The 24213-nt window shown below is 49.2% G+C and overlaps 1 protein-coding gene across 1 annotated transcript in view; it reads left to right on the top strand.

Moving 5' to 3' along the window:
• Nucleotides 1-281: 281 nt before the first annotated feature.
• The window catches only part of NEURL1B (neuralized E3 ubiquitin protein ligase 1B), a 111264-nt gene continuing 87332 nt past the window's right edge, over nucleotides 282-24213 (top strand). The window contains exon 1 of the mRNA XM_042880681.1: nucleotides 282-330. Within this exon, the coding sequence (XP_042736615.1) occupies nucleotides 285-330 (46 nt within the window). The 5' untranslated portion in view covers nucleotides 282-284. The remainder of the gene's footprint in view (nucleotides 331-24213) is intronic.

The following is a 24213-nucleotide window of genomic DNA, read 5'->3' as shown; positions in this document are numbered from 1 at the left end:
CGTCACAGTGCGGGGACTGCAGAGAAGGCCTCGTGCAGCCTCATGCCCGCCGCCCGCGCATCCAAAGCACCAAGCGCGAGATGCGGCCGTGCCGGAGGAGCAGCCCTCAGGGATCGCGGTGCGGCGGTGCTCCGACAGCCGCCGCGAGGACACGGACCGCCCCGATCGGCCCCGAGCTCCGCCCGCGCGCTGCGGTTGGCGGTGGGGGCGCGGGGCGGGACGGGCGGCAGCTTCGAACCCGCGGCGCGACAGAAGCACCGCGCTGCCCGCCTATCCGTCCCGCCATGGGGAACGCCGAGTCCGTCCTGCACGGCGCTGCTGTCGGCATCGGTAAGTGCGGGGCGACCGCCCCGTGTCCCCGCGCCGCTCGGGTTGGGTCTGGCTGTGGGCAGAGGGTGAGGAGCTGAACGGGCTGCCCCGCGTTGTCCCTCGGAGCGTGGGCTGCGACAACGGGGATGCGCGACGTGACGGTCGTGCTGGCGGCAGGTAGCGCCTGCGATGTGACCGGGTGGGCTGTGGGTGCACCGCCGGTAGGACAGGCTTACTGCTGTCCGTCTATTTGTGTTCAGTTTGTCTATTTGTGTGCTGTTCAACCCCAGACTGCCGTATGTGGGGCTCTCAGTCCCCGCGGTGGGAGCAGCGGTGACATCGCACTGTTGTCCTGTACCGCGACTCAAAGCGCTCGGCTCCCAAGCCGCCCGCCAAGCTCAGCTGCCGGCTGGGAAACGGACTTGGCATAGCGCTCGGGCTCGCGCTGTCTGTGCGGCGGGTGTCGGGTTTTGTTGCCTTTTATGAGCCCTGAGCGCGGCCAAGAAGGCCGGCAGCCTGGTTGGCTGGATTTGAAGGGAGCTGATAACTGCGCTCAGCCAACCCGCGCTCCATAACGCAAATAACGCGGGGTAGAAGCACGGAAGCCTGGGGTAACGTGTGTGCCGACCGTGCCTTGTCGCTGCTGCTCCTGTCAAGCAGCGAACAAGACTGAACTTGTTTCTCCTTAACATCCCTCTGGCTCCGTGCCCTTGGGGTTGGCATATCGCTTGCAGATGTGTGTGACCTGCCGCGAGCTCGTTTCTAAGTAAGGCGTTGCCACTCTTCACACCTGATTCTTAATGGCACTGTTAGAAATGGGATTTTTCAGGTGTCCCCAGGGTGATGTGGCTTAATGACTTCTTTTGAAAAGTCTTAAGTGTCTCATTTAGTTTTCTTTTCCTCCGGGGGGAGAACTAAATATTTGGCTCCTGGGAATGTGCGAGTGTAGTGATTTACTGAAAAGATGCAAGTTGTGCAGCGATGTACAGCTGCAGAGCTGGATGCCTTCACCTGAGTGTGAGTGATATGGGGGAAGAGGGCAGAGAATGGCTGCCCTGGGGCTGTGCCAGGAGCCTGAGGTCACACTGCTCTCCTCTCTGCTCATTAGCAAATGCATTTGCAGAGGCCCAGGTGTTCGGCGTTAGGCAGGATCCTGTGATGCCAATTGCCACCTACTGCAGAAGAAAAAGGAATGCAGAGCAGGGTTTGGGAGAACTGCTGCAGATTTAAGTTCCTCACCCCAGGGAATGTGTGACTGTAGGCAGTTGCAGAACGAGAAACAGGACCAATGATTTTTGATCCTTGTTTCCTACTCCTATTGCTCTCAGGTGTGTGGGGCAATACTGAGTTCAGGTGTGTATGTACACTAAAGGGAGGGTCTCTGCTGCTTTGCAGAGTGTTGCTATTGCCAGGGATTGGGTGCTGATTGCATTCCAAGAGAATGTGCACCTTGGGTGTGGGCAAAGATCGGTTGCTGGTTCCTGTCCTCCTTGCTGTTCTTTCTCCTGAGTGTTGCTGATGCCATGTTTGTTTTTAGGGGTGGTTAGTCCCATTAGATTTATCTTCTTGCTATATAGTAGGAGATTATTTCTAACTGATATGTAACTGTGCTCCCCAGTGCTGGGTTTTGATTTGAAATCCAAAGTCCTGATTATAAAGCCAGTTTTGCAAAACAGTACCTGAGAGAATGTTTTTGAAGTTAACGCACTGTCAGGCAAGTCAGACCTCAATAATACATTGTGTCAACAGTTACTGCTGCACTCCTGTTTGCTCAACAGAGAAGATAAATAATTGCACTTAGTTCCAGCATTGGATATCAGAACAAAGGTAGAGTTAGTGGTCAAGGATTGAAAAAGAAAAAATATATGAAACTCTTAGCCTGCCCTCAACATGCTGTATTTTCTGTAATTGAACAATACAGCCACCAAACATTAAACTTTCCAAAGCCAGCAGCTCTGCTCGTGCCCAGACTGCACGGCTTCCAGCTGGCTTCTATACTGTATTCTATTCCATAGCTGAAGTTCCAGCTGTGCCACCTCCATGCAATGGTTTCCATGAGGGCTGCGTGCTGCAGATCCTGCAGCCTGTTAGGGATAGGCAGATTTCAGGGGTTACCAAATACGTCCCAGCTGTTGGCATCCCCTTCTGTTGAGATCCTGTGCTGCTTGTGCCATTCTTGATCTGAGCTGAAGTGTTCTGTTGGCCAAAGCACCTCCTTGCACATCTGCCTCAGCTGCAGTAGGGCTTGGTGTCTTGGTGCTAATTTGGCATTTGCTTTCATGTGGATTTCCCTTAAGAGCTGGAATCGTCACTAAGGTATGAGGGGACGTTTGTACATATGGCTTTGTGTGATGCTTGTGCAGACCATAAGCTTGGGTGGTAAGGTCAGGGGATGGCTGGCCTGGACTCCCTGGTCGTGGCTGGGAGAGGCCCGGTGACAGCAAGGTGCCACGGTGGTGATTCCCACTAGAGGGCAGCCGATGTTAAAAAAAAAAAAAAGGAAAATCAGCTCTGCTCTTGGGTAACTGGACCGAATGGGAGGGGGAAGGAGGAGCTCCATCTATAACCGGAGAAGGGCGCTGAGAAGCAGACGCCTAAAAGGCTGCTATTGCTGGAGAGCTGATGTTGCCCAGCAGCCGGTCCCCAGGAGAGGGCACACCTGAGAGTGGGTGCTTATTTCCTGTCTATGCCCGCATGTAGTGGTTGACAGCTTTTGGCAGCCTTGCTGTGCTCATGGTGCGAGCACTGCTTACGTTTGGGTGGATGTTTAATTCTTCAGCCCAGAGTGCAGGGGACTTTCTTGGCATCTCAGAATGATGCTTATTTAGTTCAGTGTCTAATGGTAGCGGCTGTGGGATGATGCCTGAAGGAGACAGTTTGGTTGAGATCTGTTCAGGAAGGTCAGTTACCAGTGTCTGGTTTTGTTCCTGGAGAAGAGCTTGCAATGGGCAGACAGATCCCCAGGGAGTAATTATTTCTTTATCCAAAGGCACACACCTTTCAGCAAGAGTCCAAAGAGCTTCTGACTCACCGTATCTGCCACCTGTCTTTGCCTTTTTCTTTTTTCTCTCTTTTTTAAAATATATTTTTGTTCTAAGTTGTCCTTCCACGCAGCTGACCAAATGCAGTGTCCTCCAGGGACATTGTGCATCCCTCAGGACAGCAGGGAGCCTTGCAGCATGGCAGTAGCTTTGAGTTGTTTGCATCTCCCAGATTCCTTCCATTGAAGATGCTCCCTATGGACCTGGTGCTGCAGAAGCAAGAGAGTTTTGTCTCTGAAGGTTTTTTTCTCCCCTTGCTCTGAGCAAAGCTGTACAGCCAGAGTGAAGGAACCATTCCTGTGTTTAGGTGTCACCAGACCCCCAAAATCCCTTCTAGGGTCTGGGGCTGCCCCTTCCTCACCTGTGTGGCTATGCCACAGGGAAGCTGGCTAAGCTGTGTGCTTTTGAGATTAATGCTCAAATGATGTCTTGCATTCACAAGTGGGAACTAATTTGTGCATGTTTTGTCCTCACCACTGTGCTAACCCCAAGTCATTGTATCCAGCTGCCCAAAAAATGTGTGCCATAGTTAATTCCTGCACGAACTCTGTTTCTATCCATTGCCTGTCATGGATGGATTAACAGCAGTTACATTTCTGAGCTAACCTGCACACGCTGGGCTGCAGGTGGGCTCACTTAGCTGTGGAGAAAATAGATAATTCTCATTGTGTTAAGCACGGCTTGCTCAATGCTTTCATTTTGTACCATATATTAACAGTGTGCTGCAGAGCAGCAGTTCAGCACTCTACAAAATGCTGTGCCAAGTTCGGCTCACCTGGCATCTTGGGACCTTGTTGTACACGATAGCCTTAGGTGTATTTTTCCTGATAAATCCACATTTCATTTATCACAAAGGTAATGAGAGGGAATACATGCTGTGTTTCCTTGTCAGTGCACAGGCAAGTGTAGAAGCACCTGGATGAAATGACTAATTACAGCCCCTAAAGGAGATGGGAATACACCAAGAAGGGCATTCCCATTATGTCACCCTGGTGCACCCCTATCTGGGGCTCTCCACTCAGGGCAAGTGCCTTATCTTCTCTGCAGGCTGCTGCACATTCCTAAAAAGGAGCATCCCCGTGCCCTGACTAGAGAGGTCTCCTCACAGAGTCTGACATTCAAATAGCACAGTTATAAATGTCTGCTCTTGCCTTGAACTGGAACATAAATGTTTATTGCTTCTGTTACTCTCCTGACAGTTTTCCCATTAATTTAGTGCTCAGAAAGCCTTTCCTTTCTGACTTCATCTGGGTACCAGCCTGAAAGTCTGTTAAAGCTGCAGACTTTCCCCCATCAAGGACAGCAGCTTTGGTTTTGCAATCCAGCCCTGGGTTTGCAGAGGTGCAGTTTCTCTCACGAGCACCACTTTCCTTTCTGGCAGAGATTGCTCCTTGGCCTCTGGGACCCTGGGAGGTCTGGATCTGACTGCTGGGATGTGGGCACAAATCCTGCATGGAGGGTGAGATGGGGCGGGGGGAGAAAGCAATGAGAAACTTTAAGACCTGAAGTGACGCTGAAATTCACCCTGCCCTCTATTGTCTCTATTTTGGGGCTTCTGATAAAACCGAAGCTTGATTCTAAACATGCAATATTTCAGCAAAGAAAAGCGAGACAAAGAGGCTATTTAAAGCCACCGTCTTTCCACGGCTTGGCTCTCAGACTCTGCTTTTTTTTTGTGTCATTGTGTCTATGGAAAACTCATACAGGAGCCTAACAAAATACAATGTGCACTTCACAGTACAGATTTTGAATGCCTGCAAAGGTCAGATGTGATCTACGCTTGGGCTTGGGAGATGGAGGCTTCGGGCTGTTGCTAAGGTATCTTGGATTTCTGTAATGCGAGGCTAAACACCGTAATTGGACAATAGGAGAGTACTTGGATGCGGTATATTCAATGCACTGCAGCCTGTACAATTCAGTAACCTGCACAGCCTGCTCCTGGGTGCTCTTTTTGGGTCTGGAAGCAGAGGCTTTATCTTCCACTCACGATTCTGCTGTCTTGCTGTTTGATTCTTGGATGAATCTCCTGCACCGGTGGTGCCCTTCAGTGCCCTTGGTTGTATAATGAGGCTGTGAATACATACGTAAAACATTTTGATAGCTATAAATATGGATGTGAAGTGTCACAACGTGCGTCCTGCTAGAAAGCAGCTACAAAACTATCCCAGAGGCTGCTAACCTGGAACATCTTTGTTCTGGCAATAGGATGAATGCAGTAGGACTTGCTAAAGGCTGTGCTGGAGGGACCTGGTTGTCTGAGACTGGGGCATGGGACAGAGGCTGCAAATTATTTCCCTGGGAGGAAAGGGTGAGATGAGGGATTTGTTAGAAAACACAGCTGCTCCCACAGGTTGGAAGAGCCTGGCTGAATATGGGACCTGTGAGGTGGAGGGGCAGCCTGCAAACCAAGCTGGATTGTGGGATCCTGAAGGAGTCAATCGAAAATCTGAAGAGCTCTGCTGAGGAGATGGGGCAGAGTTCTTTTTGTTAAGTGTGCATTCAAAAGCTTCTAACAGAACGTGCTGAGAGAAGTAACTCTGACATGCCTTTCAAGGTTAAACCCCAGACTGGTATAGCCAGGAAGTCAGAGCACAGCAAAAGAGGGTTGTCCACAGTGTTGGTGTGTAGGGCCGTGTTTCCCAGTGAGGAGGGTTGCTGGGCAAAGGGAGGAGGATGAAGCCTGTGATGGAGGGCTTCTATTCTGGTGGCAGCAATCCCCTCAAAGCTTGGGGTAGGCCATGAATCCTGGCTGGGATCCTCGGTGTAATCTCTGAACTGTGCTGCTTTTCTGAAGCTTAGGGTGTAAAAATATTGCGCGCATTTTAAAGCCTTCTATCTTCAGCATTATGATGGATGTTCAGCCTTGTTAAAGTAATCTCCTGCAAGGATTTATCTATTTTTCATGTGTCAGCGACATAAACTTTGTTTTAGAAAGTCTTCATGCTGAGTTAATTTGTTCTCTGTCAAACCGGTTTTGTTCTCTGCTTTAGCCTTACTAATGGGAGAGCCCAGCTCCCGGAAATGTGCGTGCATCTCTTCTCCTGTGTGTGGCACTGACGTGCCAACGAATCCAAACCTTCCACCTGCCAAATGCTCTGAGAAAACACAGCTGTCTGTGGCCTTGGCAGGGAGCGCAAAGCCCTAAGTGGACTCCTTGCCTTCAGCTGGGCACGACTGCTTGGCCAAGGGCTGCCAGGTGGGGCTGGAGCCCTCCTCCTGCTCATGCCCCACAGAGGGAACTGAAGGCAGTGGGATGCTATAGGGGCAGAAGTGTTTCTCACCTTTCCCAGACGTGACTCTCAATAAACAAAAGTTGACGATATGAACTGGAAAAGCAGGTTGGTTGGAGCCTGTGAGGAGATCTGCGCTTTTTTTTTTTTTTGTATTTGTAATTTGTTTGCTGTTAATGGGGCTGAGACAAACAACCCTCTTTAAATTCAGCAGGGAAACAATAACCCAAGTATTTCCTGCCATGGGCTGTGACCTGGGTTGCAGTCTGGTCTCTGTCCCTAGGGAAGGGCTTAGGTTGTTGCAGCTGCCATCTGCTTAGTGACAAATTGGGATGCTGTCCTGAAGTTTGGGAGGATGAGATGTGTCTCACTGACAAATTGCACCTCTCCTTGTGCCTGTGGGTTAGATAGCTGGCTGCTATTATCTTCTTCTTGCATCCAACAGTGTTGGTGAGATGTCTCAGGGCCCGGCTGATGCTGGAATGGCTGGGGGGGAGCAGCTTCTTTTCCTTTCCTTACTTTCATGCTGATGTGCAGAAACAGATGTGAGTAAGACTGTCCTGGCCATGCTGTGACAACTGCTGTTTGGGGCCTTTCCCCTTCCTGGGTGCAGGTTTTTTCAGATCCTTAGTGCTCCTTACCAGATCCCACTGTGTGCCCAAAAGCAATGGGAGGATGTCCCACCTGAAATGGGAGCTGGCAGGGGGAGATGGGATTGGCAGGGGGATAGAAGAGGAGATGCAGGATGAGAGGAGTGAGCAACAGTTGTTTTGTTAAATTCTCTCATTCTATTTCTGTTCCTAACCTTTTGCTTCTCAAAGGAATTAAAAAAAAAAAAAAAGTTAAAAAACAAAAACAAAACAAAACTACAGGGTGTTTCTTTGCACGCTGTCTTTGAGCTGTTCCTTGTAAATCAGTAGCTTTTGTGTAAACACACTCAGAGCAGACAGTTTTATCTGCCTTTCTGCATCTGTTCAGCATCCCCCTCCTCAGCAGTCTATGGACATAAGGTGGGCATGAAGCCAGGAACAGCCAGACCCAACGGGGAAAGGGCTGTCCCCCATGTGGCCTTTGCTGCCCTCCTGGTTGTAGTGCTGTGGTCCTGTGCCAGCTCAGTGTTGGATGCTTGACGACTGCTGCTCACCCGCTCTGACCATGGGAAAGCTGGATCATCTCCTGGGAGCTCCAGGACAAGGATATGAGAGCCAGGGCAGGATGCTGAGAAACCCCCTTGGGCAGAGTATTTGGGGAGAGCGCTTTCTCAGGATCAGAAATAGGCAGTGGGATGATGATATCTGTGTCTGCCTTCTGTGCTGCTTGTAACTTAGTGCTGGAGTCTCACAGCAGAGCTTGGGGTGGCAGCAGTTAGCAGTGTCTGCTATCTTCTTTCTGTGTGACCCTGCAGTTAAAGCTGTCCTGCTAAGCCCAGATCTGCTGGAGATGGGGAGCTTCCGTCCCATGCTGCAGGCTGGGTCTGTGGGCTTTTCTGACTTCCAGATAAAATGAACAAAGGTTCTGTGTCCCGTGCTGGCTCTGATAAGCTGGAGGCTCCAGACATGGCACAGCACAGACGCCCCATTATAGTCCTTTGTTTATTTAAAGAAAAAAAGCCTCACTATCTTGATTATGGAAAAAAAAAAGTTATAAAAGTGCCAGAAACACATTGGGTACAAGTGGAAACTATAAGCGACCCTTTCCTTCCCCCTCCACCCACATTTTTCAGCACATCAGCCTGTGGGACAGAGCTTTGCTCAGGTGTTGGTGCTGCTGCAGAGACCCTTTACCCTCCCCCCCATCCCTCCCAGTCTCTGCCAGGGGTTCACAGAACAGTCGATGTGTAGGTGAAGTGATCTGCCCCTAATTGTCATTGGAATCTCTCAGATGCTTTCTGAAGGGCAGCAGCAACTGCTCTAGAAACAGTTAAGAAAATCCTATTATCAGCATCTTTTATAGCTCTGGTTAGTCCTGCTATTTAGGTAATTGTGCTGCCTGCTCCCTTTGTGTCTGTGAGGGCTGCGCGTGGGGATTGGTGCTGCCTTGTTAGCTTTGCTGGGCTCTCAAATGTGCTGCATGTCCCCAAACACCTGGGCTGCAGGTGATGGGCACCTTGCCTGCCCTGTCTGGGGCTGCTGGCACTGACACCTTGCTGCTCTGGAGCCATTGCCTGGCAGTGTGCAGGAGTAATAACTCATTAAAACAGTGCATCTTGGATTATTCCTACCTTGGCCTCCATCTGGGGCTCCTTTGAGCCTGGAAGGGTCAAGGAAGGGTGGAAGAGCCCTGCTGCTGCCTCCCTCTACTCCACCAGGGATGAGGTGGAAGCTAGCAGGGTGCAACCACGCATAGCAGGGTGTCCCATCTGCACTGCAGTCTTCATGGGAGCCTGAGTGCTGCTGATGCTGAGCAATGTATTTAATGAGAGGATGATTGCAATGAAACACAATGCTCTTTTGTGCAATTATATGGTGTCTTTTAAATCATTTCCTCCAGCAAATCTGTCCACACCCAAACAGAAATAAACACATTGAAAGGCAGCAAAGATAAACACACAAACGTAACCCTTAAATGCATTCTTTTTCCCCTCATACAAACACCTGCTGTGTTCACAGTACCAGATGAGCATCCAGGAATTAAGATCCCACTGTACAAACTTGGACAATTATTGACTTTCAGATCCTTCATTTTGCAGCCTAAATCTTTCACCAGTGATGACTTCCTTGGAGAGGAGAGATGTAGAGTGTGGGCTGCTTCCCCTTACTCAGCTTTCTTAAGGAGGATGAATTCATTCATCCCTGGTTTTGATGCCCTTTTTATTTGCAATGCTGGGCTCCATTGCCACAGACTGGGCCTGTGAGCCTTATTTCACATAGTGCACATCACTAACTGGTTTACTTCAATCTCTTTTTTTTTTTTTTTTTTCTTTTCTCTCCTTATCCCATCTTTAACCAATTTCCTTTGCTGTAACTACTTGGTTTCTTTAGCAGCCTCTTCTGAAGGGTCTCATCGAGGACCATGTGAATATCTGAATATGCTGTTAGTCAGCTCTTCTATGCTGCCTTCTTCATTCCCCCATCCCCTTTCCTTGGTGAGAGTTGTTCTGGCTGTAGCTTGTCTCTATGTGAGCCCCAGACAGGAAAGTGCTCTGTTTTTCATTAGCGTCTTAATTAGTTTATTGGGCAGTGGCACCATGCTAACTGACTCGCCAATTCTGGATGCCCTTTCCTGTAGAGCTGGAGCTCTCACTACCCCATAGTTTCTTTTTCTGTGCTTTTTCCTTCCCCCTCCTGCCCTCCCACCAAGTGCATCTTCTGCTGGTTCAGGAATGCTTCCTTGTGAATTCTGGTGTGTGTGAGCTGAGCCGGGGGGCAAATCTTTTTATTCCAACACCAAATTGCTTCAGCTTTTCTTCTCCTCATGCCTACTTCCAGGTAGTGCCTGTTCATTAATCCTAGCAAAGCACAGTGGTGGAAAGGTGTAGTGCTGTCACAGTAAAGCTTGATTGACATAAATAATTTAGTTTCTCTGTCCCCTCTTTTTCTTCTTTAACTGTTGGAGATCGAGGTGACCCACAGAGCCATATAAAATTCTCCTGCAAATAATCTCCCTTGTTTGACTTTGTTTTCAGCTATCTGCTAGTTGTAATTTATGGCTACACTCCATTGCTTCTGTAAGATTATTTTTTCTATGTTTTTGTATAATATTCTGTTAGACTACAAGAAGGAAAAATAGGTATTTTATCTATTTACTCTTTTGTGTGATCTGAGCTCTGAATATTGGATTTCCCTCCACCCTTTTCCCCATTGATTTTTGTCTCCTCTGAATAGTCTTTATTTTTCTTATGCTTATGATGGACTCCCTCTGCTATCTTTGTATTCTAACTTTTTGCTGGAAAATTGCATTTCAGTTGTTACCATTGATTCCCTCTCAGCTAGTCAGGCTTTATCTTCTGTCTGATGGCAGAGCATCACCCGGGGTTTTGTTTCAGAACTACTGAAATAGCCCAACGGTCTGTTTAATGGGAACAGAGCTGGACAGGAATAGCAGTTCTGCCCTTCTGTGGCCTACCCATGCTTTGGGAACACTGTGCCTTGGTCTCTGAGAAATAATTTGGCCTCAAGAGGAGACTGAGCGGTGCAGCTCAGGGCTGAAGTAGCCTATGAGCAAAGTCTTCTCTTGGTCGGCAATTGTAGCCTCTTTGCCCATGGCACAACCAACCATGCCTTGCCAGCTCTCCCAGTTCTAGGAAAAGCATCACAAGGGACTCAGAGCTGAAGCAGCAGGGCAGGTGCAGTGTGTCAGCGTGGTGTGAAAGCCTTTCTGGCAGAGCTTTGTGTTAGCTAAGGGATGGGGGATTTACAGCCTGGGGGAATCAAATGGCTGCATTGGGCAAAAGAGCTCTACTGGCTTTTCACTGGCAATCTTTTTGGAGATGCAGGAAGCTTGCAGCTGATGGAGAATGTCTTGGCTGCTACCTGTAGAGTGGGATGGGAAATTCAAGCAGAGCTTTCTTATTTTGTCTTTATCTTAGTGACTGATTTGACACGTGACTTTATTCTTTAATAGTGAAATTTTAGCATGGAAATTGGAAGATAGAGAACTGGCAGTGGCAGAGTAGGCTTATTTTGCTTTCTTGGCGTGAGGAGGTTTAACTCAGGGTTTGGTGTTCCTTAGTCCTTAACAGGTTTCTGCACCAGCTCTTACCCAGCTTTGGGCCTGATCCAATTCACAGTGAAAAGGATGGAAATATTTTGCCATGACAAGGTCAGGAAACAAGGTCAGGAACATCCCTGTTGTTGGCCCTTTCGAACTCAAGAAGACATCCCAGCAATGGCTGGGAGCTGCCTGCTGGTGCCACACTCTGTGCAATGAACCTGGCCTGATTCCTCTGGGCAGAACTGGTGGTTCTGGGAGCAGCCATGGCTCTGCTGGAGGATGTGCCCTTCAGCGTGGCTTCCTGCATTTCTCTGCCTCCACAACCTCCAGCCCTTAGTGGGATGCCATTGACGTTGCCAGTGTTTTGTAAAGCGTGTGGGAGATCTGCTGAGCAATGATGTATGCAGGTGCAGTTATGGTATTGTAATGGGGCTTCTGGCTTAATGTAAGCCATAATTTCTTGTCACTTTTTCTATGTACTTGTGTTATGAAGTGGTTCTTTTTGACCCAAAATGTTATTAAAGAGGTATCTGTAGAGTGAAAAGGATAACAGGTACTTGTCAAGGTATCAAGCTGTCTGAAAGGTAGGGTGGGCAAAAAGGTGCTGCTATACAACTAGCACTTGCTGCTATGGAACACTATAAAAGCTTTAAAAGTTATCTCTATAGGGCTAGCATTCTCACTGCTGTCGCCAAATCCACCAAGGGCAGGACTGGGCCCAACATCTGATTCAACTCCTGATGAATCATTATTTCCATGACTTGTTTTTCATAATTGCTTTTGCTAATCCTCAGCTGCATTTGCATTTGCTCAGTGCTGATGTCCCCTTTGCCTTCATCCATGGGTACAAAGTCATGGGGTGTCAACGTCTTAGCCCTGTCCCTTGTGAGGCTCTGTGGAGCTGTAAACATAGGAGAGGAAGAACTTTGGTGCAGATGATCAAAGCTGTGCTGGTAAGAGTGAAGCTGTAGCAATTTACACCAGCTGCAGAAATGCCTGCAGGTTATTTCATTCCTGCTGGCTGGAGCAGCAGAAAGCTGGCGGAGAAAATGGACTTAATTCAGACATACCTGACACAAGTAAGAGACAGTCAAGCAATTCTCTGTTCCTCTATTTTTGTCTGTTTGTGTTGAACAAGAAATCTTTTGGTCTGTTGTGCTTATTTCTGCTTAAGTGGGGTGTATTACAAGTTCTATATAGCCACCTGGACACAGAGCAATCTGTTAAACAGGTTGTCCCAAGGAAGATGCTTTCTGGCTGCAAGCAGGGTCATACTGCTGATGGACAGGACTGTTGGGTTAAATAAATTTTAACTACGTAAACTGAAGATTTTCCTTGTGTATGACCAGGAATAGAGTTCAGATCTGTAGTTCTTGGGTTTTTCTAGCACTAATTCCAATCAGGTTCCTTGCAGCTCGAAGGGATGGGGGAATGAAGGGTTTGGCTGGATTCTGCTGCGTTAACCCAGCGGTGCTGTGTCAGAGCAGTAAATACTGCAGGAAGAAAAAGGCACCCAGGTCAAACACTCTAATAATGAAAGGAAATGTTCCTTTTTGAACTTACGCTGAATTTGCATAGCATCCTCACCCCAACGTGTGTTTCAAAACAGGGTCAAATTATAAGTTTTTCCTTTAGCTCTCTGGAATAGGAAGAGAACTGGGACCAGGGAAACTTATTGAGTGGAAAACAATGTTTTTTTCACAAACAAGAAATAGCTCCTTCCTACCTCTCGGAAGGAATTGCAAACAATGGAGGTGAACGTAAAACTCAAGATGCAAAATCATCTCCTGCAATTAACTGCCCTGCGTGGGCTGCTGAGCTCCCGCAGCCATCCGGCCCTGTGACCCTCTGCCAGCCAGCAGCAGGCTCTGCATTTCCCCTTTGTGTTCCCCTGCTCTCATTCAGGAGAAATGCTGCCAGTGAGCAAACACTAATCCATCCTGACAGCTCTGCCCATCTTCCTACTTTGTGGTCTGGCATCCAGCAAACAGCTTGATTAAGGTCCCTGGCGCTTTATTAGTGCAGCTTGTTGCCTGTAAATTAATCAACAGGTTGCATGTGTTTAACTCTTTGCTGGAGTTGGCTGGGGAGTTCTGCTCTGCTCTGGGCCTCGAATGGAGTCTTTTGAAGCAGCTCCTTAACAGTACAGCATAGATGTAGCCAGCAATGGGATCACAGCCTTCATTTCTTGGGCACAAGGTGGTGATGCGTGGGCTCTGCTGGTGCTGTTATCTAATCTCTAATAGAAATCTTTGAGTTTCTTTTTTCTCTGCCCTTTACCCACCCTCTGTTTAAGATCCATTAGTCATGCAAAGGGCAGCCAAATGAAACCTATGCTTTGTGTAATTACCTGTGAAAATGTTCATTGTGCTCTGGGCCTATCCAAAGTGGGAATGCACAGTTGGTACATGGGACCTCCTCCTGATCTCAGTTTGTTCTGAAGCATCTTGGAAGTGAAAGCATATGTGAAAGTTGCAAGCGCATGGAATTTTGCCGTTATCTTTCAGACTTTGCACTTGTTTTTTAACTGTTTGCCCTGTAACCACCTTACTGGGATTAGAAAAATGCAAACAAACAACAACATCAAAGAAACAACCCCAAATCACCCCCAAAAATATGCAGTTGTTACTGTCAACACCTGAGCTTTGGTAATGAGGGAAGATTCAGGGAATGCACACTGAATTTTCAGCTGCCTATATGGATGTCAGAGTGGAAGATGACTAAAGCTGTATGGGTCTCATGTGCTGAGTGTTGACTTCCAAATTCTGGCTTCTGGAGTGTGTGTGTGTGTATGCTGGGAGCTCCTCATTTTCTTTTTTTTCCACTTGTATGCATAACCTCCCATCCCTCAGTGCTGCTGGCTTGGGTGGTGTGCAGAATGAGCGTGCACACTCGCACTTATCTGCCCTGTGTGTCTCCAATGGACAGTGTGAACCAGCAGTGCTCTGCCTGCGGAGTTGCATTGGATCTGATATAGACTTCACCCAACAGTTACTAAGAACAGTGTGAACTGTGGAATTAGAATTGATAATTTTTTTTAATCGGTCAAGAATAAAATAAGAATGTGCCCAGAAGGCTGTTATCTCCTTGGCTGAAGGAGAGCAGCCAGCAGAGGGAGAGCTGCATAGCCCTGATGCTCAGTGCTCTCTTCCTAGGAAGATGGCTTTGCTGTTTGCTCCAGTTGGGATGAGCAGCGTACGGTGGGGAGTTTGCCAGCCCTCTGTCTTCAGCAGCTGGCCAGCATCTGCTGTCTGGATGAAGTAAATGATCACAACTTGATAATTTTCGTTCCTATTTTACTAGAAGTTTGCAGAGCATTCTTAGTCTGACTTCGCTGCATCTGGCTGAGAGCAGTTGGTCCCTCTCTGGGTAACGGTGGGGGTGAGGAACACAGGGCAGAAGTAGAGTGCCCTGAGGGTCCATGGGTGAGAGAACAGCAACAGCAGAGTTGACAGGCTGCTGTGTGCTCAGCTCAGATATCACCTCCCTGAGTTCTGCCTTTGTACCAGAGGTACAGCAGCTGACACACCACTGTCCCATCAGTGGAGAATTTCCATATAAGGTGCCCCATCCCTGGAAGTGTTCAAAGCTGGGCTGGATGGGGCTTAGAACAACTTGATCTAAAGGTTGGCAATGCTGCCCATGTCAGGTCAGAACAAGACGATCCTCGAGGTCCCTTCCAGCCCTGTCATAGAATGTCACAGAACAGGTGTCAGCCTGTCCATATCTCACCATGCCTTTTTCTGTTGGTGAGAACATGGTTTACTGGGTGCAGTAGTGATGGGCTGATGATCTTAGTGGTCTTTTCCAACCTGAATGACTCTGTGGCTCAGTTTCTTACCCCTGTGCCCCTCTGCCAGTAGGGTGTAACAAAAAGAAAGGCACAGGCATATGGGCTGTGGGGCTGGGGAGGGGAGATGGGACAATCCATCCATGCCACATTCTACACCACTCCAGAGCTGGCAAGGACACATCTGGGGTCCATCCCTTTTGAAGCTGGTTTTGCTCAAATCATGTGCATACTGTTATAGTGCTTGCTGTGCTGCATAGGGCTCCCTAGCTCTGGGACCTGGGCAGTGCTCTGCTCTGGAGTGAAAGCTTGGACAGGAAAACATCCTTTTCAGATATCTGAGGTTAGAAGGAATGTGTCAATGATTATGGTCCTGCAAGTGGGTGTTGGTACAAATGGCAGCATCAATCTGCAGCGACAGCCCCATGTGAACGGGTGAGGTGGAATAATACCAGACATAACCTGAAATGACTTAACAAGCTGCTGAAGTTTAGAATTGCATGTGCTATTTTTTTAATTTAAATTTCCTCTGACATTTCATAGGCTTCATCACTCAACATGAAGCCAAAATCCAAGTGAGTGTGTGCAGTAGGATTGTTTTTGAATTTTATTTTAAATACAGATGTCTGGAATAACTTTTTTTGCACACATTGTAGGAGTGCAAAGGTTTCTAAGCAACATCATTTCATGCTGTTTGCATTAGAGAATGTAAAACAGGGTTCTTTTTTTTTCTTTTTTTAAAAAAAAAAGAAGTCTGCAGTGCAGGCATAATTACAGGATCCCATTATGCAGCATTGTGTCTACGGTGAAGCCCTCCTTAATGGAATATTCTGCCTTGTGCTGAAGCCTTACCTGCTTTTTACTGAGACACTTAGTGACTTAATTAACGTCATTATAGACTGCCACCCCCTTCCTCAGCCCTGTGCATGAAGGGATAATGATCTGCCCAACCAACGCGCTTGCTTTCCATGGCTATAGCAGCACCGAATGGAGGGAGCGTTTCATAGCTTGCTGCTTCTGTCTTGAAGTGAACGTGGAGGAGGGGGGAGAAAGAAATGAAAGCATTTCCTGGGAGCAATAAATACACGCTGTGCTTACTTGGCTGATTGTAACCATTGAGCTGGGATAGGGTTTGTCACCAGGAAATGCCGGAGGATTTCCCATGCGTAATGCCTCATCGCCTGCTGCCCTGGGGTCCCCCACCTGACCCAGGGGATCTGTGGGCTGGAACCCTCATCCTTGTGCCATGGGGCACCCACAGCCCCTGGCTTTTGGAAGGAGCTCTGTTGAGCTGTGCTGGGTGGGCTGGGGTGGCCGTATGTGGTGGGGATGGTAGCGCGTCATTGGGGCGGCACCAAGACGGGCTGGGGCTGTCATGGTGCTGCTCAGTGACTGTGGAGCTGCCATCAGCCATGTGGGGCTGTGCAGGAGGTGCTGATGGCTGGATGACATCCCCAGTGCTGCAGTGGAGCTCACACTGAACAGCCTGGCAGAGCTTTATAAACACTGGGGGGGCTTTTGTGTTTTACAAGATGAAGTGCTGGCTTTTGTACCTGAGAAAAGGCCCAAGAAGTTTTTGTGACTGGTTAGGTAACTCCTCTGGCACGCTGTATGAGAATCTCTAGGTGTTTTTAATGAGGTGTGTATGTGCTCTGATGCATGTGTTGGTTTTGGTGCTGTTGTCGCTGCTGTCTGAAGATATGGCCAAAATGTTTTCCTGCAGGTGTTTGGCTGTCAGCCTCTGCATCTCCTGTGTGTTCTCCTTTCTTTCCTGCCTGCCTCAAGCTAGTGGTGCCCTAGTAATGAAGATGATTCTCCTGCGTTGCCCACCCTCAGTGAGCACTGCTGCAGGTGGAGTGCCTGCTGCTTTGTTTAGGGGCCATTTGGCTTCTATGGCCCTTCTATCTTCTGTCCTTCAGGAGCTGTGTGTGGTCCCTGCTCCTCAGGGTCACTGGGAAACATCCTCAGTGCTCCCAGCGTGGGAAGGTGCAGGCAGTGCACAGTGCCTGTCCAAGCTCCAGCAGTCCTTCGTGTCTGCTGCTGTGGTGACTGCAAGTCCTGGGGCAGCTTCCTTCCATTCTGCTCCATGAACACTGCAAACGCTGCTGGATGAGGCTTTATAAGATCCTGCCCTCGGCCCTGTGCTCTGTGTATTTTAAACAGTCCTTGGAGGGGGGTCTGGGCTGGATCCTTGTTTGTTCTTGAAGGGATTGATACAGACTTCAGAGTCCTCATCCATCCATCTTCCATATGGAGATAAAAAGTTTTGGCTGAACACTACTAAATGTGCCGTCATCTATCACAGTGGAGGCGGGATTGTGTCAAGGAAAAATAATCCACCATCAGGCTCAAAAGGAGGAGGGGAAAAAAATAAAGAAATAAGACCTGCACTGAAATGTGTTGCTTTCAATAGTCCAATTCACTCTTTGCCAAGTCACTGTTTGGCTTTAGACTTGTTCCATGTGAAAGCAACCTTTAAAGGTTAATTTCATCCCTCTTCATGAGTGATATAACTGAGTGTGGTGTGCCATGGGGCTGAGGTCGGAGGACAGGTCTGCATGTGGAGCTTGAGCCCCTCAGTGCAGCTGTGTGAGCTGTGCCACTGCTCCATGGTGCCAAATCCTACAGCCAGCAGCTTTCAGTGAGAAAAATGAAGGAGGATTGTTGATGGATCTCTCCCTTTGCTATGGTGGAAATCATATATGCTGCAGTGTGTGGGGGGAAAGAGAGGATAACATGCTGCTACACGTGTTTTTCTGTAGTCTTTTGGGTGGTGGGGTTTGCACCCTGGGGCTAGGCTTTCCAAATGCCTCCTGAGCTGGGTGCTGGGAAGTATCCTATGGAAGCTGCCTGGCACTGCTGGAAATCTGACTCGGCGGCGTGCACTGACCACCTGCAGCCCTGGCCCTGTCCCAGCAAGGAGATCCCATGGCACCAGTGTCCCTCTGCCAGGTGACAGTCATTGTTCCTGAGCATCCTCGTGGCCCTGCTGCAGTGAGGATGTGCATGGGGCACGGCCCTGAGCGGGGCTGCTCTGCGGAGTGTAGGGAGCTGTGCAAGGTATGTGTGGGCTCTCTTAGCTGCATGCAGCATTGTGGCTGTGTGAGCTGACAGGCTCCATGCAGAAAGAGCAGTGATACATCTCAGTAAGACTCACTGCTGTGTATCTGTGCACTGAACTCTTCCTCCTGCCTAATCGCATCACATATAATCCCTTCGGTCTGGGCGCTGTGCATAAGCAGCTCCAACGCCCTTCTGCACAGCTGGGAAACCTCCCAAACTGCTGTGGAGCCCTTTGAGTCAAAGGGCTGCTGCCTTTTCTCACTCTGCTCCCAACTGCTGTGCTATTAGATTGTTTCTCCCATTTTTCTTCTGCTGAACATCGTGTTGCATTTAGGGGATCTCTGGCTGATGCAGGGAGCCAACAGCCCACAAGAACAGCAGGAGGTAAATGGGTGGTAGTGAGTACAGCAAACGTGATGCATTCGTGTTTTGCACAGGGAAGTGGCAGAGAGCCCAGACCTTTCCAAATGGATCCCCTTTAGCATGAGTTGAAGCCCATGGAACAGTGCATCCTTGCTGCATCAGTGCAGGCTCTGCACTCTGGGATGCAGCTGCGGGGGGTCCTGCTGGGCAGGGGAGAAGGTGGTTGGCTGCTGACTGTCTGCTGCTAGAGCAGCATCCTCTGTCCTGTAAGGAAACTGGATGTATGGATGTGGCTTCTCTCTCTTTCTGCATATGCTTTCCTGTCTTTAGATACACTTTGGGTTTGCTCTGCTTATACACAAGCTGTAGGTATGAAAATCCCTCCCTTGGTGCCCTTGCAGAATCTGGAGCTGGCAGCAGCCAAATGCCTGGCCTTCACTTTCTGGTGGCTCTGGGGCTGGGCAGACATGGGATGAGAGCTGTTCTGGTTCTGCTGTGTCGGCTGCCCTGAAGGTTTTTGGTTTGTTTGTTTGTTTTTCTTACACAGAAACACGGTCTCCACAGAGTCCCTGAGGGAGATTTGAACGGAAGAATGAATGGCTTGGGTTGGAAGTCACCTTAAAGCCCATCCAGTTCCAACCCCTGCTGTGGGCTGGCTGCCTCCCACCAGATCAGGCTGTGCAGGACCCCATCCCACCTGGTCTTGGGCACCTCCAGGGATGGAGAACTGACAGCTCTGGGTAGCAGTGCCTGTATCTCGCCACTCTCTGAGTAAAGAGTTTCCTCCTAACAGGTCACCTAAATCTCCTGTTTAGTTTAAAGCCATTCTCCCTTGTCCTGTCACAATTAGACCTTGTAAAAGTCAGTCCTCATTCTGCTTATAAGCTCCCTTAGGATGAGTTGGTTAGCGACAAGGGATCTCTGCTCCTGCTGTGGTCCTGACTGGGAGCTGTATTCCTGCTGAAGAGCCTTTCTGTTCCCCTAGGCAGGCATTCAGCTGGTGCTCAGCTCTGTGTTCTGTGGGTGCATGCTGCTTGGGGTGTGATGCCCAGGGATCCCTCCAGAAATTGCAGGCAGGACAGGAAGGGGGGAAGCAGCAGGCTGCAGCTGCTAATATGTGAGCCACTGGGTGATCAAAGCTTCCTTGTGCACTCCTAGATGTGACACTGCAGAACCACGTGTCCTGTGGTCAGCTGGTGCTGGGACAAGAGTGTCCCCTCAGATCTGCCCCAGTTTCTGCAGTTCCTCAGTTGAGTCTGCTGCTCAGGTGGCTGAAAGTCAGCGGGACAGGGAAGGGCAAAATGTGGTGCAAGGTACCAGAGCCCATTAGCAGATGGTTTTTGACGTGGCTGCAGTACCCAAACTGCTGCTCTCAGGGATGTACAGCATCAGCAGGGAGGTGTCTGGCATTCTGCAGGATATTTTTCCTGTGCTTATCAGCTCTGTCCTCTTTGTGAGGATCATGAGTGGGGGAATGAGGGCTGCAATGTGTTGTGCTGCTGCTGTGTGCAGGCTGATGGGTGCTTCCCACTGCGGCAGGACCAAATGATGCTTTGCACAAACAGGATGTGGTGGTGGGACGGGGGGATAATCCTTGCTCACCAGAGTGGAGGATGCTGCTGCCTGCTCTACAAGTGTCAGCAGGCCTCTGGGGCAGTGGGCAGCCGAGTACAACTTTCCTATGGGAAAGTAAAGACTTGTTCCATTTTTAACCCTTGCTAATTGAGTCCAGGGTGAAGCGTGACCCCAGGTTACATAGTTGTAATGCCTCCTCTGTGTGCTGGGCTCTGGGCCCCCAGGAGGGGGAAAGAGCAGCAGTTTGCTGCTTTTGGCCCAGCTCCCTGAAGAAGTGAATTTTTAGCAGCTGTAAATCAGGAAAGTCAAGAGGCAGGAAGCAGATATCTTCTTAATGGACATCAGAGCTTTGGCCCTGTGCGGGGACATGGGGACGCCTGCCATGCCTATGCTGTGTGGTCTGGCAGGAGCAAGCAGAGGGCTTGAAGGGGGGTACAAGGCAAAACAGCATCCCCATGGGATCCTCCGTCCTGGGAAACGCTTGAGCTGGGGCTGCTGCAGCAGGACAGAGGGCAGTGCAGAGGGATGATTACTTTTGGCAGGGCTCTGGCTGCAAAGCGCAGGTGTCATGAGCTTCCCCTATGGACGGAGCCAATCCTGTGTGGGTGGTGGGAGCTGGCTGGGTGCTGCTACAAGGCTTCCTGGTGGATTTGGGGCCCCATGGCATCCCCGTTGCCCAGGTAAGGGCTGGAAGCTGGTTGTGGAAGCGTTATATAGGGCTGTGGGGTCTCTTCCCTCTGCCTCATTTGCAAGCTTCGTGATCTAGCAGCTACACCAAGGCAACAGTCATAAACAGTGCATCTGAGCCTAGTCATTAAAAATAGATGGCTGTAGCCTATAGGTGGTTTGTAGGGTAATTTGTTTGTAGGGTAATTTTGTGCTTGCAGCTCTGCTTTGTTATGAAACCTGACATTACTGTTAGTTTTAAGAGTTGGCTTTTATCCTCCCTTACCGTTAATTTTTCAACCCTACAAATATTTAGTATGTCAGGTTAGTCTTGCTGGTCTCCTTGGAAAAGCTGCCCATTGGCAGCTTTCTTTGTCTCAAGGATGTCAACAGATCATTCGTTCCTCCTAAAAGATGAAAACAATGAGTGTGATTGCAAAATGAGAAGTTAGGAGGGGAAAAGAAGAAAAGCAGAGAGCTATTAGGAGTCAGTGGTTGCTCTGGATTCTCTTCTTTAAATATTTCTGTACTAAATTCCCTGTTGTCTGCAGAGATTTGGAGGAAAAATGGCAGGTAGACAAGATGTGATGTTCTTGTTCTAAGTGTTTCCAGACCTCTGCTGGCCACCAGGAAAGAGTTCCTGGTGAGAATCCAGGTGTCGGCTTTGGAGTGGGAATCCCTTGGGAGCCGTCTGGCTGAGAGCCCTCTGCATGGTGCTCTCCCTCCTGTCCACGTGGGACAGCTCTAACATGCACCTCGATCTCCAAATGGCATGAGGTTTGTCTTTGGGGATAGCTTGGGAACTTGGGGTGGGAAGGAAGAGATGATGAGGAGTCGCTGGAAAACTCAAAGATCCTCAGCAATGCACCAACCTCCAAGCAAGACACTGCTTGGATGGGTACGGGCTGGACAAGGTGTGTGGGCTTGGCTGTGCTCCCAGTAAGTGGACAACTGCACAGGCTTTTACCTGGGGGTTTTGTTGTCAGAGGAGAACCCAGCATGAGGCTGCAGCATCTGGGTGGGACAGGCTGGGCTGGGTTTTTCCTGCTGGGTAAGAGGAGAACAGTGTGGCAGCATGGACAGATGCTGTGCTGGAAGGGAGCGTTGTCCCAGGGCACAGCCATGGCAGAGCAGTGAGCAGTGGTGGCAGAAGTCAGTCGTGCCACCTGAATGCAGGTGTCTGGGAAGTGTCCCATCACCTCAAGGTGATGCTGCCCTTATTGATCATGTCACAGCCTGCAGAGCTTCCCCAAAAACAGGGAGTGGTCCCTTTTGTTCTTAAAGACAAAGGATGAAATCTGGATGTCTTCCAGCTCTTAGTGCTTTGGCAGTGAACAAGAAACGCTCAGCTCAGCCTGCTGCTATCTCCTCCCAGTAAACAGGAGGTGCTGAGCAATCCATTCGCTCACCTCTTCTGCCTCTCAGAAATCCTGAGGAATGTTTTGCTGTTAGCACAAAACAACTAGAAATAGGGATTTGTGCTTTCTTGCTGGATGCATCTTTCCCCACCTCCTTAATGAAGGATACAAATGCTCGATGTTAGTCGTGCAGCTCAGGATTTGCTGCCTCTTGCCAGCACTCAACTGGTGTGTCCTGGAGCGACAAGATCAGCTGAAACATTTAGGCAGGGAGAAACCCAGTGAGCTTCCTGCAGCTCGTGGGAGGGAGGGAGGGCGGGCAGGTGGGTAGGGAAGGTGCCAACGAGATAGTGTTTAGGTGGAAAAATGTGATCTGGATTCTCCATAATGAACTTGCATGCTCTGCCTGGGGCTCCCCAAGCCAGCGTGAATGGATTTTCACTATGACTGGCAAGTCTGAGCCTCCTGGTCCCTGAGGATGATGAGGGGCAGGTGGGTGGGAACATCCTCTCCAAATCCTCTGAGTAGGCGCTGATGAAGGCTGCTGTTGTTGGAGCTGATTTCCTGCTGCTGAATGGGGAAAAAAGGTGATATCAGATGAAAGCTATCAGGCAGGGGAATGGCAGCGTGTGACACCATGTCGTGCTGAGGATGTTAGTGCTCAATTAGCTGTGTTGCTCCTCGGGGATGGACAGATGATGTTCCATGTCACCCTCATTATCCTAGCCCCCTGGGTTGCTGGGAGCATGGCTGATTTGGTAAATAAGTGAATGGGATCCCTGGGGCTGATGAAACATCTCACATGACAGTGGGGTGTGTTTTGGATGGGCCAGCAGGGACACAGACCCTGGCTGGTGGCGTGAGCCAGGCAGCAGTGTGTTGGGGAATGGAAAAGACTGCTGCAAAAGGAACCTTTGTCCAGAAATTTGTTTGCAATCTGTCCATGCCCGCCCAGAGCATTGCTGAATAGAAAGGGATGGCTTCAGTAGGAGCACTGCTTCTCTTTCCAGCACAGAGCGTGGCTGGTATCATACAGCGGCTGCAACATCAGACTGTCGGAGCCTGAGAAGTTCTAGCAAGATCTGAAGGATGTTGCTATTTGCAGAACACTCTAATGGAAAAGTCAGTAGTCCTGGAGGAAAAGGGCCAGTACTCAGAGCTTGTGAGTGGAAATCATGTGTCCTTTTGTCTGGAGGTGGCAAAGCTGAGTTCTTCTACATGGCTGTAAGAGTTAAACATCATCATTATTAAAAAAAAAAAAAAAGCCACCAAAATGAGGAATTCAGGACCTTGCCCATGGCCACAGCCAAATCAGTGTGGAGATGTAGAGGACAACCATTCCCACGTGGTGGGGATGGAAGCACTGCAGGGTGGGCTGCCCAGGGCTCCCTTCCTGCCCCAGGGTGGGCACACAGCTCTGCCTTTGCTGAAGCACACTGTGCTAATCCCTCTGGCTGTGGCTGTCCCTGATAAGCCATCCAGCCAACTCTGATCAGTTTCCAGCAACTTCATTAGAAAAATAACGTTAGAAGCAATTGGAAGTCAATTATGTTTTTTTTATGTGACTAATGTTGTTAATTATTATCACTTCTATTAGTCTGCCTAATCCTGCAAGATCCTCCCATTAATAGATGTTACTAATTTGTACCCTCAGTGCTCTGACTTCTACCAGTGGATTTTGGAGCATTTCCCCAACCTGTACTCTATTTTGTATTTACTGTCGATTAACGTTTTATTTAAAGTTGATTATCTTGAGCTGTGAGTTTCCACAGTGTCCTGTAAACATGGAGCAAGCATTGCAGTCTGGGTTATTTTTACAATTTGTGAGGCAAAGAAAGGAAGGATGGTGGTTTGGGAATGCTGGGAGATGTCTGATAGAAAATGAAAATGGGCAGAAAAAGGAGCTGGTGTGGTGGACCCCTCTCTGTACAGCAGGTGAGGATTGTGCTGGTTGTGGAAGGAGGAAACAGGGTCAAGGGAAATGTGAGTCACTTTTCCACAGTCCCAGGGGATCTCTCCCAACAGGACCTGGAGCCTCCCGTCTCTCCTTGTGCCCCAGTGTAAGACAGAGCCATGGCTGAGGGGCGGGCGATTTGGTGCGAGGAGTATGTTGATGAATGCAAAGCAGCTCAGGGACCGTGAAGACTAGGCTGGATGTGGAGGAA

This window comes from Lagopus leucura, unplaced genomic scaffold (assembly GCF_019238085.1).
Source record: "Lagopus leucura isolate 7727_CA_CO unplaced genomic scaffold, USGS_WTPT01 Super-Scaffold_100027, whole genome shotgun sequence".
NCBI classification, from domain to species: Eukaryota; Metazoa; Chordata; class Aves; order Galliformes; family Phasianidae; genus Lagopus; species Lagopus leucura.
Note: the sequence above shows the minus strand (reverse complement) of the source record. Positions and strands in the feature narration are given on the sequence as shown.